Source organism: Phytophthora parasitica (genome assembly GCF_000247585.1).
Source record: "Phytophthora parasitica INRA-310 unplaced genomic scaffold supercont2.10, whole genome shotgun sequence".
Classification (NCBI taxonomy): Eukaryota; Oomycota; class Peronosporomycetes; order Peronosporales; family Peronosporaceae; genus Phytophthora; species Phytophthora nicotianae.
Genome location: NW_008648996.1, coordinates 221,303 through 235,201, shown reverse-complemented (window position 1 = coordinate 235,201; position 13,899 = coordinate 221,303). Strand labels below are relative to the sequence as shown.

General features: G+C 51.9%; 6 protein-coding genes across 6 annotated transcripts; 2 read left to right on the top strand and 4 right to left on the bottom strand.

Moving 5' to 3' along the window:
* Positions 1-546: 546 nt before the first annotated feature.
* Positions 547-2,634, bottom strand: PPTG_06651 (hypothetical protein). Its single transcript, XM_008900695.1, has one exon. It carries the CDS (start codon positions 2,498-2,500, stop codon positions 680-682), a length of 1,821 nt encoding a protein of 606 aa, XP_008898943.1. The 5' UTR covers positions 2,501-2,634; the 3' UTR covers positions 547-679.
* A 447-nt stretch (positions 2,635-3,081) lies between these two features.
* PPTG_06650 (hypothetical protein) lies at positions 3,082-4,565 on the top strand (the record flags this gene model as incomplete). Its single annotated transcript, XM_008900694.1, has 1 exon — positions 3,082-4,565. One exon carries the CDS (start codon positions 3,082-3,084, stop codon positions 4,411-4,413), a length of 1,332 nt encoding a protein of 443 aa, XP_008898942.1. The 3' UTR covers positions 4,414-4,565.
* Positions 4,548-6,821, bottom strand: PPTG_06649 (hypothetical protein). The gene has a single exon (XM_008900693.1). It carries the CDS (start codon positions 6,780-6,782, stop codon positions 4,623-4,625), a length of 2,160 nt encoding a protein of 719 aa, XP_008898941.1. The 5' UTR covers positions 6,783-6,821; the 3' UTR covers positions 4,548-4,622.
* A 77-nt stretch (positions 6,822-6,898) lies between these two features.
* Positions 6,899-8,440, top strand: PPTG_06648 (hypothetical protein). Its single transcript, XM_008900692.1, has 2 exons — positions 6,899-7,965; positions 8,024-8,440. Exons 1-2 carry the CDS (start codon positions 6,933-6,935, stop codon positions 8,068-8,070), a joined length of 1,080 nt encoding a protein of 359 aa, XP_008898940.1. The 5' UTR covers positions 6,899-6,932; the 3' UTR covers positions 8,071-8,440.
* Positions 8,189-9,483, bottom strand: PPTG_06647 (hypothetical protein; the record flags this gene model as incomplete). The annotated part of the gene is made up of 2 exons (XM_008900691.1): positions 8,189-8,929; positions 9,148-9,483. 2 exons carry the CDS (start codon positions 9,481-9,483, stop codon positions 8,189-8,191), a joined length of 1,077 nt encoding a protein of 358 aa, XP_008898939.1.
* A 543-nt stretch (positions 9,484-10,026) lies between these two features.
* Positions 10,027-10,191, bottom strand: PPTG_06646 (hypothetical protein; the record flags this gene model as incomplete). The annotated part of the gene is made up of 1 exon (XM_008900690.1): positions 10,027-10,191. The coding sequence occupies one exon, from the start codon at positions 10,189-10,191 to the stop codon at positions 10,027-10,029; it is 165 nt and encodes a 54-aa protein (XP_008898938.1).
* Between the last annotated feature and the right edge of the window lie 3,708 nt (positions 10,192-13,899).

Here is a 13,899-nt window from a genome sequence, read left to right as displayed (position 1 = left end):
TCTTCCTACGTCAATGTATCCATTCTTATAAACTCCTTGAAATAGAAAAGCGCCAATAAAATCCAGAGCTTCTCCGGGCGCCAGCACGGCTTTGTGTGATTGAATAAAAATGAATTTGTATAGCTAATGTTTTTTTTTTTTGTTTTTTAACCGACTAGGATCTGGTTAGTTTCCAGTGGTATTTCGCTGAATTTAGCTCTTTTTTCCGCTTTCTCCACGATACTTTTAAGTTTGATTTCGATTATTTATGGTTATACCGCGAGCAAACACCATGGCCCTCCATAAGGCAATACCTCATAATGTAATTGAAATGGCAATGGCGGGAGCACGCATTAAAAAAAACTACGAGCTATGTAGGGCGAATAATGCGCTTTACAATTGAATTGTAGAACGGAAAGTATCGCAGGTTTAGTGAACAGTTAATTCCTTAACGGACCGGAGGAGCACTTCGATATTACAGTGTCTATTACGTTGATAAAAGCTGCGTTCCAAACTCTTGATAATCCAGCTACGCATCCAACATGACGAGTTGATCTCGACTCAAGATTCTCGAGTATTTCATGAATGTGCAGTTGTGGCTGTAAGTTTTCTTGGTGAACGCTAGCTCATCTTTTGTGTATTTTGTAGTATTTTTCGAACGGATGCAGCTATTTCATGACATGTATCTAACGTTAGTAGTTTATTTGAGGTCCGTGAGGCCGTGCTCTTCGAAGACGGCCTTGAGTTCAGCGATGACTCGCACCAGTTCGGCATGGGCCTTACTCAATGGTTCCAACGCGTCACCGTCACCCACATGAAGCTCTCCCAAAATGTGGCTACGCGTGGGGATCGATCCAAGTGCCGTATTGACTCCCTTACGCACAAGCCACGGGTGACGTTTGCCTAGAGTTTCCTCGTAAGCTTTACTGGCGCCATTGTAGCAGTTTTCCTCGGTAGATTCGAGTAAAGTGAGACGTACACAAGCTTCCACGAACTGAATGAACCACAGAAGTCGAAGCAGACAGCGCGAGCATGATGGCTTCTTCTTACCGCCCACATCGGCCACTCCAAGGTCCACTTCGTGTTCGATCACAGCCTTAACACTCTGTTCCTTCCACGTGTTCGTAGAAGTGGGTACGGGCCAAGCTTCCAGATTGTGTTCAATAGAAGTGAAGTAGGCGCCAACCGTGCTACCAGCGAACGAAGTAGCACGTCCGAATACGCCCAGAAACCCGCAAATGACGTTGCATGTGGTCATGAAGCAGCCAAGACCCAAATTGCCATCCGGGGCGCGTGTTCTGGCGCCTTCTTCTAAAGCTGCCACCAGTTTATCCAGCGTAAAGCCTTCGTCGTGGTTCTGTTCGATCAACGTTACCTCAAGATCGTCGTCCTGGGACGTATGAGGCGACGGCGGAGCGGAAGAATCCACAGCATGGCGCTTACTGCCCACACTGGTGTCCGATAGAGACGACTTGGTGCGCTCACGCTGCTGTACACTGCTCCGACGTCGACGTCGCTTCTTATGCATTTTCTTTACCGGTTTTTTGCTTCCTTTCGGACGCGACAGCTCGTCAAAGAGCACCAATCCCACTATGTACGTGCCCAATGTGCGCATGGAGAGCAAATTGTCAAGTGCACGCTCCACAAACGACGGAGCAAGACTAGATGCATCTGAATCTGGAGTTACAGCACTTCCTTCGACGCCGTTTCTCCGAGTGTAGTAAATTACGCGCAGGGTAACCAGCACAGCGATGGCCAATAGTGACATCCAATGACGCGTGCGGAGATGCGACAAATGCACCACACGCTTAACCTGAGTACAAGTCGTAGCCTGCATCTTGCAGATTCCTGCATTGTTAACCTGTTTGGCGGTAGAGATACTCGATATCACAGCCTTATCCTGGTTTTGGATGAGTGACGACAGCGTCTTCGCCGGCACGGAGTGACGACGCGACAACCCGTTCGTGTCCCCGTGTTTGTGGGTCATCGTGTCCTCGCTGTGTATCGACATGAGCGTCGGGGACGCGTCCGGAGGGAACGTGTCCTCGCCGCTGCCGTTGTCAGCGTGGATGTAGCTCCTGGCACAGGGGTCGCACAGTCTCGAGCCTTTCTTGCGCTCCAGTCTACGATTCAGCTTCATTCGGTTCTTACTGCAGTCGTCGCAGATCTTCTGCGCGCATATTTTGCACGTGTGTTTGGCTCGAAACACGGTGAATGAACGCTCGCAGATGCTACAGCCCTTGGCTTTGCCTGCTGCCTGGGGGTCCTGCACCACGTCGTCCTCTTCGTCGTCCACGTCCTCATTGAGCTCCAGTGGCGGCGGTGCTGTACGCGTCGAGTTCTTGTCCTTGCTCGCCGGACTTTTGCGCAACTTAACGTTCTTGAGCTCGTCCACCATCTTTTTACGCAGGTTGCGGCCGCTACGGCTTGTGCTCGGCGTGGACGCGGGAGACGCACTGGGGACAGCAGTAACTGCCGGTGGAGATGCAGCAAGCACTGCCGGCGCGCTCGCCTCGCCCATACTTGGCTAATCTATGGAGGGACTGCACCCACTTGCGCGTAGATCTAGGAACGGGATCTGAGCGGTGCAAATGAACAAATGATGCTTCGCTCAATTGCGGCAGTGATCGCCGCATCGCTCTTCCCGGCTCTATACACACGGTATCAGTACGGTATCAGTTGCGCGTCCTAGTTTCACTGGATTTGAGCCGAAAATGACGTTACTTACACCAAATTACATGAAGGAGTGATGGTCATCAAGTTGAACCTTCCGTTCTTGCTCTATGGTCTTTCACGTCATTTACGAAGAATGCTGTACTGATGAGATAAGGGCATGTGGTAGACGCAGCGATGAACTTGGTGTTCGGGGATCGTGTATCATGAGGAGAACAGCGTGGTTTGACATGAGAAAAAGTCTACCAGAAAATAAGCTGCGATTGTAGTTAATGAGTCCTATAAATACTTCGCATTCTCATATTTTTATATTGATGACCTGCTCATGATGAAACCAGTCAGCAAAATATAGGCTGCAACTCGAGCTGCTGTTACTCAATTGACCCTTCCCCATCGAGGGAAAGCAGTTTGGGCGGCACCGAAGCAAGCATGATGGACATGACACCCGATAACGCGGTAGCATCGGATGATTTGCCACAACGGAGACTCGAAGCTGGCGGGAGATCTCCAAGTGTAGATGGTCATCGCACACGAGACCACACTTGGGCTGATCCAGTACCAGTAGCTGACAAGGAACAAAGTGACGAAGCAGAAGATCTGTCGAGAAACGCTGTGAGCACTCCAGAGCGTACCCGCGCCACGGCACAACAAGGATCCATGCGTACAATGATGAAACGTGTGACAAGACTGTTCCAGTCGGAAGATGAATTGGATCCGACAAAACGTAAGGCACACTACCGACGAGGTTCGATTCTAATCAAGCACTTAGAGGAGAAGCAGGCTTCAGGTAAAGCAACGGAAACCGATATGAAGTTCTTCGAGGTAGTCAAGAAGAGGTTTGATGCCAACTTCATGGAGTCTCGAACAATTATCTCGCTCTCCGTCTTCCAAACGGGGTCCAATCCCATGGATGACCCCTTTGCAGTCATTCACATGCCTGTGGAGATCCAGCAAGGTTTCCGTCGCAAACTCTTCTCGATCTTCACACTGCAGCTACTCGCAGTTATCATACTGATTGCCTTTTTCTCCTATGTCCCAGCAATCGCAGACGCTTTCGAAAAAACCTTCTCCAATTGGCACTACGTCTTCGTCATGTTTGTGCTCATGGTGTTGGCTCTGCTCTGGCTGTACTTGGTGAAATACCGCTTCCCGCTCAACTTCATGGTTCTCGGAGTGTATACCGTCACACAGAGTCTGTTCTTCACCGCGTTTGACTGCTTGTTCGAGACCAAGGCCAGTATCTTCATCTTTACCTTCCTCTTCGGTATCATGGGGGTCACCACGTTACTGTGTACAATAATCATTAGACGCTCGTTCGACCCGAATGTCCAACCGACGTTGATCAGCTACCCAGTCGTGCTTTTAATCTCCTTCTTCTTGGGCTTCGTGACGTCACTATTCATCTACTTTTTCTACATGGTGGATGTGGTTTCGCCGCTGCAATACAGTGCGTCACTCGCGGTCATGCTGTTGCTCATCATGTGGTTTGCCTACGATGCGTCGTGTATGAACGAGAGACTCTCCCCAGACGAGTACATGCAAGGGATGGTGTTCTTCTACACCGACATGGTTCTCTTCTTACTGTTTTTAAGCATTATTTTCGTGGCCTGCTTCGCCTGCGAAGGTGATTGCGCATGTTATGGCACTGCAGATATCGTCCCGATCGGACGAGGTGGTGGTGGTGATGATGACGATGGAATGGACGATGAGAGTAATATCGGGGACGGTGGTGAGGGAACCGAAGGAGAGCCGTCACAATAAAATGTTATATTTTCTTGAATAAGAAAATGTTATCCCCCTGACAAGAATTAAATACGAGGACGTAAGTTATCGTGCATCCACCGAGTAAGTCATGCAAAATGGAAAACTGTAAGCACTCGAAGCACATACATAAATCTATATGCTTTTTCCAATTTTTTTTATTTTTTTTTATGAATGTTGGAATCTACCGAAACAGCACATGTGTAAGCTTACATCAGCTTCATCTTCTGTACGCTCCTGAGTACCATGAACGACGCTCCGACGCCAAGTCCAGTCACCACAACGCCGATAGCGAGCGTAATCCAGCCGATCCACGCGCCAGGGTCCGGGAACGAGTAGCTGCCGATGTCATTAGCCCACTGCGGCTCTGTCCAGATGGGATGCGACGAGTTCACAACATCGTATTGTAGTGGTGTATCCGTACGCTTAATCCCCGGTGAGCTGGCTTCGTGATGGAACGCACTCTTCTTCACGCAGACACCAGGATAGACACACTCCATGCCCTTCCCACCGTCACTGCATCCTTGACTTTGTGAGCACGAAGGAGCGCCGTCAGCTGTAGCGTTAGGAACCATAGCAGACGCCAGGAAGGCGCGTGTGAAGACCTCGTAGGCATTCGGGAAAAGCCGCACAGCATAGTCCTCATCCGACCAAGACTCATTGAACAGCGAGTAGTACGAGGCATCACTCTTCTTCAGCACCATCATGGAGCGATCACGGTTCAGTGTACCCGGGTACACTGTAGCTGGCTCAGAGTACGACGGACTGGCCGAGTCGGTCAGACTCAGATACTCAATCAACGTCGTGACCATGAACTGGGAGTATTTCTTCATGAGACCACAGTTCCAGTCGGTAGTAATACACGACAGCATGGACTCAACCAACCACGTATCCACCTCGATCTTGTCCATCTGTGCAGTCGTAGCATTGCTCGAAGCAAGTGTGAAAATACTCTCAGCCAATACCTGAGCAGCTTGTACAACAGCGTCGACATCAAGGAGAGAAAACTCGTCATGACGGCTGTTGTATGTCCTCTCAGAAGTGTAACTCTCGTCGTATCCAGCCAGCACTGCGCTTACAAGATCACGTTGACCATACTCTGCATCGTTTACGAACGATGTTAACGGTGTAGGAGGGAGCGAACCAGTGCTACCTTCAGCCACAGAGGCTCCTGACGGAGCGTTCAGAATAGCGTCCACTAGGTCACTAGAGTCGTTCGCGTGAGGGTTCACATGCAGCGTAAAGTTGCCAGATTTCGGCAGAATACCCACCTGATCCACTGCGATAGCGTACGAGATGTTCGCGAGCTTCAAGTTGGCGAACTCCGTGCTAGTGAGCATCGGGTTAGTGCAGAAACTTGGGCCCATAGGGGACGACGAATCATCCACGGGGAACGCACAAGCTCCCTCGGGGTCTTTCGTGAACTTCTGCAAGTCCGAGAGGAACTTTCTCGATCCGACAAACCCGAATTTCTCAGCTTGGAAGGCTGCAAACACCACCTTTTTATCGAACGCCGAGTCTGGTAAACCTTTGAGGGCATGAGCCGCTGCTAGTAGAGCCACAAGTCCCGACGCACCAGTGTTGGCTCCGGGTGCCAGTACATGGGACAGTGAATTCGCATCCATGCCAGCCATGGCCATAACGATCTCACCCGACTTTAAATTCCCTCGCATAGCCCATGAACTCTGGCCTCCGATGGGGTCGCACTTTGGACTGCGGTTTCCGTAAATGTTGGTGAAGCTCAAGCATTTCAATGAGTTCATCTCTTCCGGTCCGAAATAGTAGTTCATAAAGGCCTTATACGTCGCTCCAGCGGAGTCCTTTAGGTTGATCTGTGCACGTTTCGTGAACTCAGCCCCCGTCGTGGCGTTCTGCAGCATCACAACAGGGAAGGGCAGCCTCTCAACCAGCAGTCCGTTACCGGTCGGGTTCCACCTGGTCTTATCACTAGCGAAAGGGTTCAAGGCTGCGTCCACGGTGCCGTCTCCCTGCGGCGTTGGGACATCGAACGAGCCATTCGTCGACTCTGGGTAGACGAAGATGCCTCCAATGCGGTCAACTCCGGCCTCGATGGCGTCGTAGCTCAAAAGCGACTCGGTCATCACCAGCACATACTTCGAGTCAGCTTCCTGCTGGTCAGCTGAGCCTGATACGAAGCTCTGGAGCTCGTCGGAACTTGTGATCGGGTACAAAGGCGCCATGTCGGATCTCGTGAGACTGCGGCACCCAATGCTTCCCCCAGAGTGGAATAAGCGCACGCATTCGCCGCCTGTGGTCACCAGGTGCTCGGGCGCGCCTGCAGTCACGGACGAGGCGTCCGCTCCGCAGAGCTGGAGCAGCAAGAGCAGCACCGAGACAGGGAGACGCATGATCCGGTTATGAGAACCCGAAACTGGCTGAAAACTGGTATTTGGAATGTAGAAAATAATTTATGATATAGAAGAGGATTACTTCCCAACCTGTTGAAATGACTTTTTGAGAGTATGATAGATACCAGGATAATAGTCATTTTGGAGCTTATGGCCGGAACCGAGCGACGCGAGCTCAATGTGCGCGAGTTACTGGAGCTGGAGCGCCAGATCTACCAGGAGAGCATCGACCGTGTGCTACAGCAGCAAGAGAAGCTAAATACTGGCGTGCTGGAGGACTTTATGCGGCGCTGTAGACCTTTTGAGGAGGACCGCGAGCGCGAGCTGCAGGTGGCACAAAGCCAGCTCCAGTTCTCCCAGCGAGACGCGCTCAGTCTCTTTGAGTTCGATCTGCAACAGGCCAAGGACGTATTCCGATCGCAGAGAGAGCAACTTAAGCGCAAGTTGCTGGAGACCACAAGACGGAAACGAACGAAGATCGAGAAGCGACTTAAGGCGCTGGACGGCACGCCATTAACCAAGAGCAACGTAAAGGTGCAAACAACAGAAGAAATTAATCCTAGAATGGCGCGAAAGAAGGGGAGATTGCAGCCTAAGTTGCTGGAGAAGCAACTCCGAAAGGCTCAGAAGAGGACGATGAGGGATTTTAACTTCCGACACTTATCGGACGGAGTGCTGCCAACTCCTGAAAGGATCGTGCACGACGTAATGGACGAGTGTGAGAAGTTGCAACGCAATCGTGAACTCCAAGAGAGGGAGAGAATGACGGTGGAAGAAGGTGGGAATCTCAATGTGCAAGTGGATGTCGTTGAAGACGGACAGAAACTACACTGTCGGATGGAGGATGGCGAATTGATGGAGGAAACTTTTAGTGTAGGAGACGCAGTGGTGTTGGAATCCCGATTGTCTGAAGAGGATTTTCATGGATTCGTGTCAGCTATTACTAGTGACGAGGTGAAAATAGTGCTGGTGTGTGGAACCCATGCTCGCGTGGCGATTGCTCGACTACGCAGTGGCCAGTGTATACTACACAAGCAACCAGAAAACATCATACCAACCGACAAGAGACAGAATGGCCAGGACAACATTCATGTGAAAATATCCACTACTGGTGTAGCTACCAACCTGGACGAATTATTGCGAGATCCGCCCGATGTGCGGCGTCGTGCCGCTACAGTTTTAAGTAGGTAGCGATTGCACTAATTGATCAGACCTAATTCTAACTTATTTGTTGCTTACAGGCCGACTCAAGAGGAAGACAACGATCGATATCCGACGTGGTTTCTAATACGATATTCAAGATTCCAAAATTACAGAAGTGCAGTGAACGCATGTGAGTTTCTTTTAGGAACCGGTTAACAAGATACTACATAGTAAAGCACATGGATCGACATCCAGTAACCCATTCAAGTAGCTACGTATAGCTGGGAGAAGTCTGGTAGCTCAAGAAATATAATCAGTTTGGTTGCACTCACACCACAACCAGTATCTCCATCCCCACGTGCATGAATGATTTTTATCTCTTGAGTGCTACCAATAAAGATGATCACACGTGAAGCTGCATCCTCTTCCGCTAAGGCATCAACGTCGTCGAAGTAGCTTTGTTCCAGCAAGCCTAGAATGATAATATGAACGATGCTGTCTCGTGGAGTCCGTCGGATAGTGTTCACAAAATCGATTTCTTCTTCCGGTTGATTCGATGCGAGCTCAACAGAAATCTTGACGTCCACAAAAACAAGACCTGAATAATCTGTCTGAACTCGCTTCAATGTTCCAAACTTAAGCTGCGCGTTCTTAAGAAACTGCGGGAGCTCCATATCCAGCGGCAAACAATTAGGCACAGACAGATGTATTTGCGATAACGTTTTCTCCAACACCTCAGAGAAGCGCTGGCGTGTGTGGCGCTCTGCTTTCGAACCAAACTCATACATCAAAGCGGATAAAAAGATACCAAACTTGGCGTCTTTCCGTCCAGCGAAGCCATTGTGTCGACTGGCTGCAACAATTGCCCCAGCCACAAGTTCTTGCAAGCGCTCGGGACTATTGTCGCCACTATTAGTAACCACGCGGGCGTATACTTGAGCCCGGACAATAGCGTGGCAATATGAAATTGGCGATCCTCTAGCGTCGGCAAAGCGTGAAACCCACTGCCACCCATGAAGATGAAGTGCAAAAGAGGATCATCGTCCAGGCTGGGAACCACTCGACTACACGTCCAAGGATCCTTTTGATCGTCTACTAATTTACCAGACCAGTTAAAACTTAGTCGAGTGGGCGTCGTTGGTGCAGGTCGGCTGGAATGACAGCGGACATGACCAACCGGATCTGGTCTCGGACGATAGCTAGATCCAATAAAGAGACGTACTTGACCCACGTGAAAATACGCTCCCACTCGATCTTCATCCCATTTGGCACTAAGCGTCTTCATCATTGCATTCATATACTCGTCCAACTTTGTGTTATCATCAAACTTGTTTGCACTAGTGTAGTCTAAGGCCTGTTTCGCGAATAATGGTCTGCTGCGACCAACTATGGCTGGTAGCCTGCTCAGAGCCATCGAGTCACTAGGTTTGAATCGAGGAATCATTGGGAAAATGATACACGACAGTTCTTCGTATTCGCTTGACTCCTTCAAACCGAGAAGATCACTCGCAACTCCGTTCGTCACACTTGTAATAATAGTCAAAGGAGCGGAAGACATTTCGGATAAATCGGCAGGTTTGTTATATTTTCCCTTTTTTCCCAGTTCGACAATCCTTGAACAAGAGAAGGCAATCCATCCAGGAAAAATACGCAACACCCCAAATACTCGCGTTTCGTCTGAAAAACTTCATCACGTGTCCGAGTTCCTGTGAGCGCCGGCACCCCACCCAGTACAGCATAAAGGAACGAGTATGTATACAGTTCATTCTGCTGTGATATCTCGGACACACTCCCGTCGCCAACGCAAGGGAGGTCTTTTTTCACACAGCGCATGAAAGCATGAGAAATATTGCGAAATCCGTTGAGAACATCGTCTTTCTTTCGTCCACAGATAATGTAAAATACGTCTACATCATCTCGAGCCATCAAGTTAAACGCCATTTGCGTCCTTCCCATTCCCACCGAACTCTCCAGCACAATGAAGGGCGTTATGTCCTGCTCCAAACGCTGAACTTCGTGGGTCAGATCGACCAAAGCGTCCACTTCATCTGCATCCTTTACATCCTCTGCGGTGAGGCGATAGGATTTAGCATGCAATTGACTATTCCTCGTCCATAGAACAAATCTTGAAGGTGACAGTAGCAGCACGTTGAATTTTCCAGGTTCGGGTGATTGAATCTCCGATCATTTGCTCTGGGTCAAGTTTAACTTGAAGCCATGACTGAATCTGAGCGTCATCCGCTGGTTCGACATCCATATCATCCATAGACAGCCACTTTCCTGTGTCAGTTCGTGCCAAGTAGAGATTAATTGCGCTCGCGCGAATGAACAAGTCAGCACCATATAGTCGTGTTTTCAGCAGGTACAGCAGGTCCATAACACAAAAAGCCTTCTTGATAAGGAGTGATTGTTCAGTGCAGCTCGAATCCCCCAGGACTACATACTTCACTTCCAGCATATCTTTGTCTTCTGAGTTCCTCGTCTCCAGTACATCGCGAGGGTGTTTACCGAGAACCGAGGGTACGTCTCTCAATCGCACAAGTATGTGCACACTATTGGCTTGACCTAGCGAGGTAAGCACTGGTCGAGTTGGTCGTTCGAGGAAAGGGCTTCCTCACACACAGCATCGGCACCTTTGCCAAGCATCAGTGCCTTGACCACGTCGGAGTCGGCAGCAAGCCAGTCTCCATTCTCAAGATACACCTGCAGGTGGTGTTGGAAGTTGACCGTGATCACGGTTCTCTGGACCGGTTCGGGCGCCGACTGTACGATTGCGCAAGCAGGGACGGCAACGGATGGTTGCCGGAAGATATTGCAGGAAGACAGTAGTAACTGTCAATATCACTTTCCATATTTTCACAGTATCGCTACAATCTAACAGGTTATGGGTCCAATGGTTCATACTGTTGCCGCGGACGAAGACCGCGTGCAGTCGGAAGCAAAGGCCGGTCACGAAAGGGCTGGCGGCCAGTACGACGAAGATAAGGAGGTCAAGACGGCGGAGAAGCCGAAGGACACGCAGGAGAAGCTGCTGGACCTTCTCACGGGACTCACGGAGCGCATGGAGCGCCTGGAGGCGTCGCAGGAGCGACAGGAGGAGAAGGAGCGGCTTAAAGGCCAGGAGGCCAGCGTGTTCGGTTCTTCGCTCAGTCTAGGGAGGGCGATGGACCGTCAAGCCCTAGATCAAACGCCACCGCCACGTAATTCGCCAGGTGTTTCCCCGGCGACTTACTTTGGCATGAGGCAGCGCGACTACGCAAACGCGGCCGCGAACGTGGAGATGGCACAGGCTCCACAGCCGGCACTGCCACAGCACTTTGTGCCGCCGCGGCAGTACCAGCCACCGGCACCACCACCACCAACGCCGGGTTACGCCGTACCACCTGTGCCGGACACGAGGCAACGCAAGCTGGGCATTCGCCCATTTGACGGTAAGGAATTTTATCATGGCTTGGGCAGCGGTTTCCTGTCCTGGGGAAAGCGCTTCGTGCGCCAGATCCAGTTCGCCGAGCGTGCGTCTGGTTTCCAGTGGGGAGAGGATGTCAAGGTCGACATCCTCGGCCACCACCTCAGCGGGATGGCTGAGCGGTACTATAACCGACAGGTGGAGACCTGGTGGGAAGAGAGCCCTACGCTGGAGCACGCGATGCAGCGACTGCTGCACACGTTCGCAACGAAGATCACGCCGGCACAGAGCATGAAGATGTTCACGGCGGCCAAGAGCGCCAAGAGGAGCTGGACCGAGCACTACCTGTACTTGGTAGCGGTCAGCGAGGCGTGCGGAGGCGCGGACAACCTGGTCTTGGACAACATCGTCCATTACGCCGACCCGGCCATGCGAGTGTCGATGCTGTCGAGGTTGAACCTCGCGAGGACGGACTACTTGCGCCAAGCGGAGGAGCTGGCGCACTTCGCCCAGTCCACCGAGATCGAGCTCCGTGGCAAGAATCTGGGTCGTGACGTGGTGAACGACGTCCACGATGGCAGGGCGGACAACCGCAAGTGTTTCAAGTGCGGTAAAACCGGGCACCTGAAGGCGGCGTGCCCGGATAAGAGAGAACAGTGGCGTGAGGACGGAGATGCGGACTTCGTGCTCACGGTCGACGAGTCGACGCTGGAGAACGGGGACTGGATCCTCGACAGCGGCTCGAGCCGTCACCTGGTAAATGACTTGAGCCTGCTGGAGGATCCAGAGGACTTCGAGAGTCAGTGTGTGGCGGCGGACGGAGGAGCGCTCAAGGTAACGAAGCGTGGATCCGTGCTACTGGAAACGACGGTCCTGGGCAAGGCGACGAGGGTGCGGCTGCGGAACGTGCAGTACGCACAGAACCTGGAGAGGAATATCATTTCGTATGGGCTGTTGGAGTCGAAGGGGTACGGGTTGTCGTACCGAGGAAAGCGCCGCGTGGTAGCGGCGATGAACGGAGGGCCGGTGATATTCGACGTGAAGAAGTCGAATAACGTGTTGACAGTGAGCACGACGGGATCCGGCGGGGCGAGGAACACGGGCGACACGTTGATGTCCGTAATCGCGGAGAACGAAGCGGCGGTTGGGCAGGACGTCCAGACCGGGCCGCTGATGCACTTCCACCGTAGACTGGGACACCTTAACTACGACACCTTCATTCGGATGGCGAAGGACCCGGCGTTGGGGATCGCTCTCACGGACGAGGTACGAGCGAACTGCCTAGCCTGTGCGCAGGGCAAGCAGACAAAGCGTAGTCAGTCACGGAAGGACAGTGGAAAGAACTCACCGATTGACGTGATCGGAGGAGTCATCTGCTCCGATCTTAAGGGGCCGATGACTCCAAGAGACAGACTTGGGAACCGGTATATGGTTAACTTTATAGATCACCGGACAAATTACTGTAGGGTCTTCTTAGCCAAGACCAAGGACGTAGCGGCACTGAAGTTCAAGCACTTCATGGCGTTCTTTGAGCGCCAGTTCAACTGCAAGATTCACGTACTTAGGACGGACGGTGGGGGCGAGTACCAGACGCTCGACCTGTTCTGTAAAAGCACTGGCATTGCACGACAGATCAGCGAGCCCCGGAATCAGGCAAGCAACGGCAAGGCCGAGAGGATGCACCGTACCATCATGAACATGGTACGGAGCATGGTCTTCGCCTGTGGGCTACCTCTGAGTTTCTGGGGCGACGCTGCGGAATATGCAGCCTACATATTGAACCGGAGCCCCACCAAGGCAAACCCTGGGTCGAAGCCGCCGTTGCAGATGCTCACGAAGAGCACACCAGACTTGAGTGACATCGTGGTATTCGGGTCGCCGTGCACGGTGCACGTTAACGCTAAGAACAAGGCTCTCGGAGAGAGAGGCAAACCCGGCATGATCGTCGGCAAGAGCGACGAGATCAAGGGGTACCGCGTGTACATCCCTAAGGACAAGGTAGTTGTAGTCACTAGGCACGTGAGCAACGTGGAGACGTTGTCTGACGTGCAGAACGCGCAGTTGAAGCGCGTGCACCTCGATGACGAGAACGAGTCGGAGGAGGGCACGGACGTTTCGGAGGACAACACTGCCGGAAAGAAAGCCAAAGACAAAACAAAGAAGCGCAGCGGGAAGAAGAACCGCTGGACGCGAGATAAACACCAGACGCGCTCGGCAACGCGGAAGGCTGCTGAGGCAGTAGCGACCGACGGCGCTGGTGGAGAGAGGGAAGGACAGCCTACGGACGTGGTGAACAGCGTCCGTGAGGCGGACCCGAAGAACTACGGGCAAGCAATTAGAAGTAGGCTGCGTAAGAAGTGGCTACTTGCCATTGCGGAAGAGCTCAGAGCGCTCGAGGAGAACGGAGTGTGGGTCGTGGTGGTGCCACCGACAGGCAGCCACGTATTGCACACAAAATGGGTGTTCAAGACGAAGTTGGACGCGGACGGGGCCATTGAGAGATTCAAGGCGAGGCTCGTTGCGTGCGGCAACGAGCAAGTGTATGGCGTCGACTTCGGTCTCACCTTC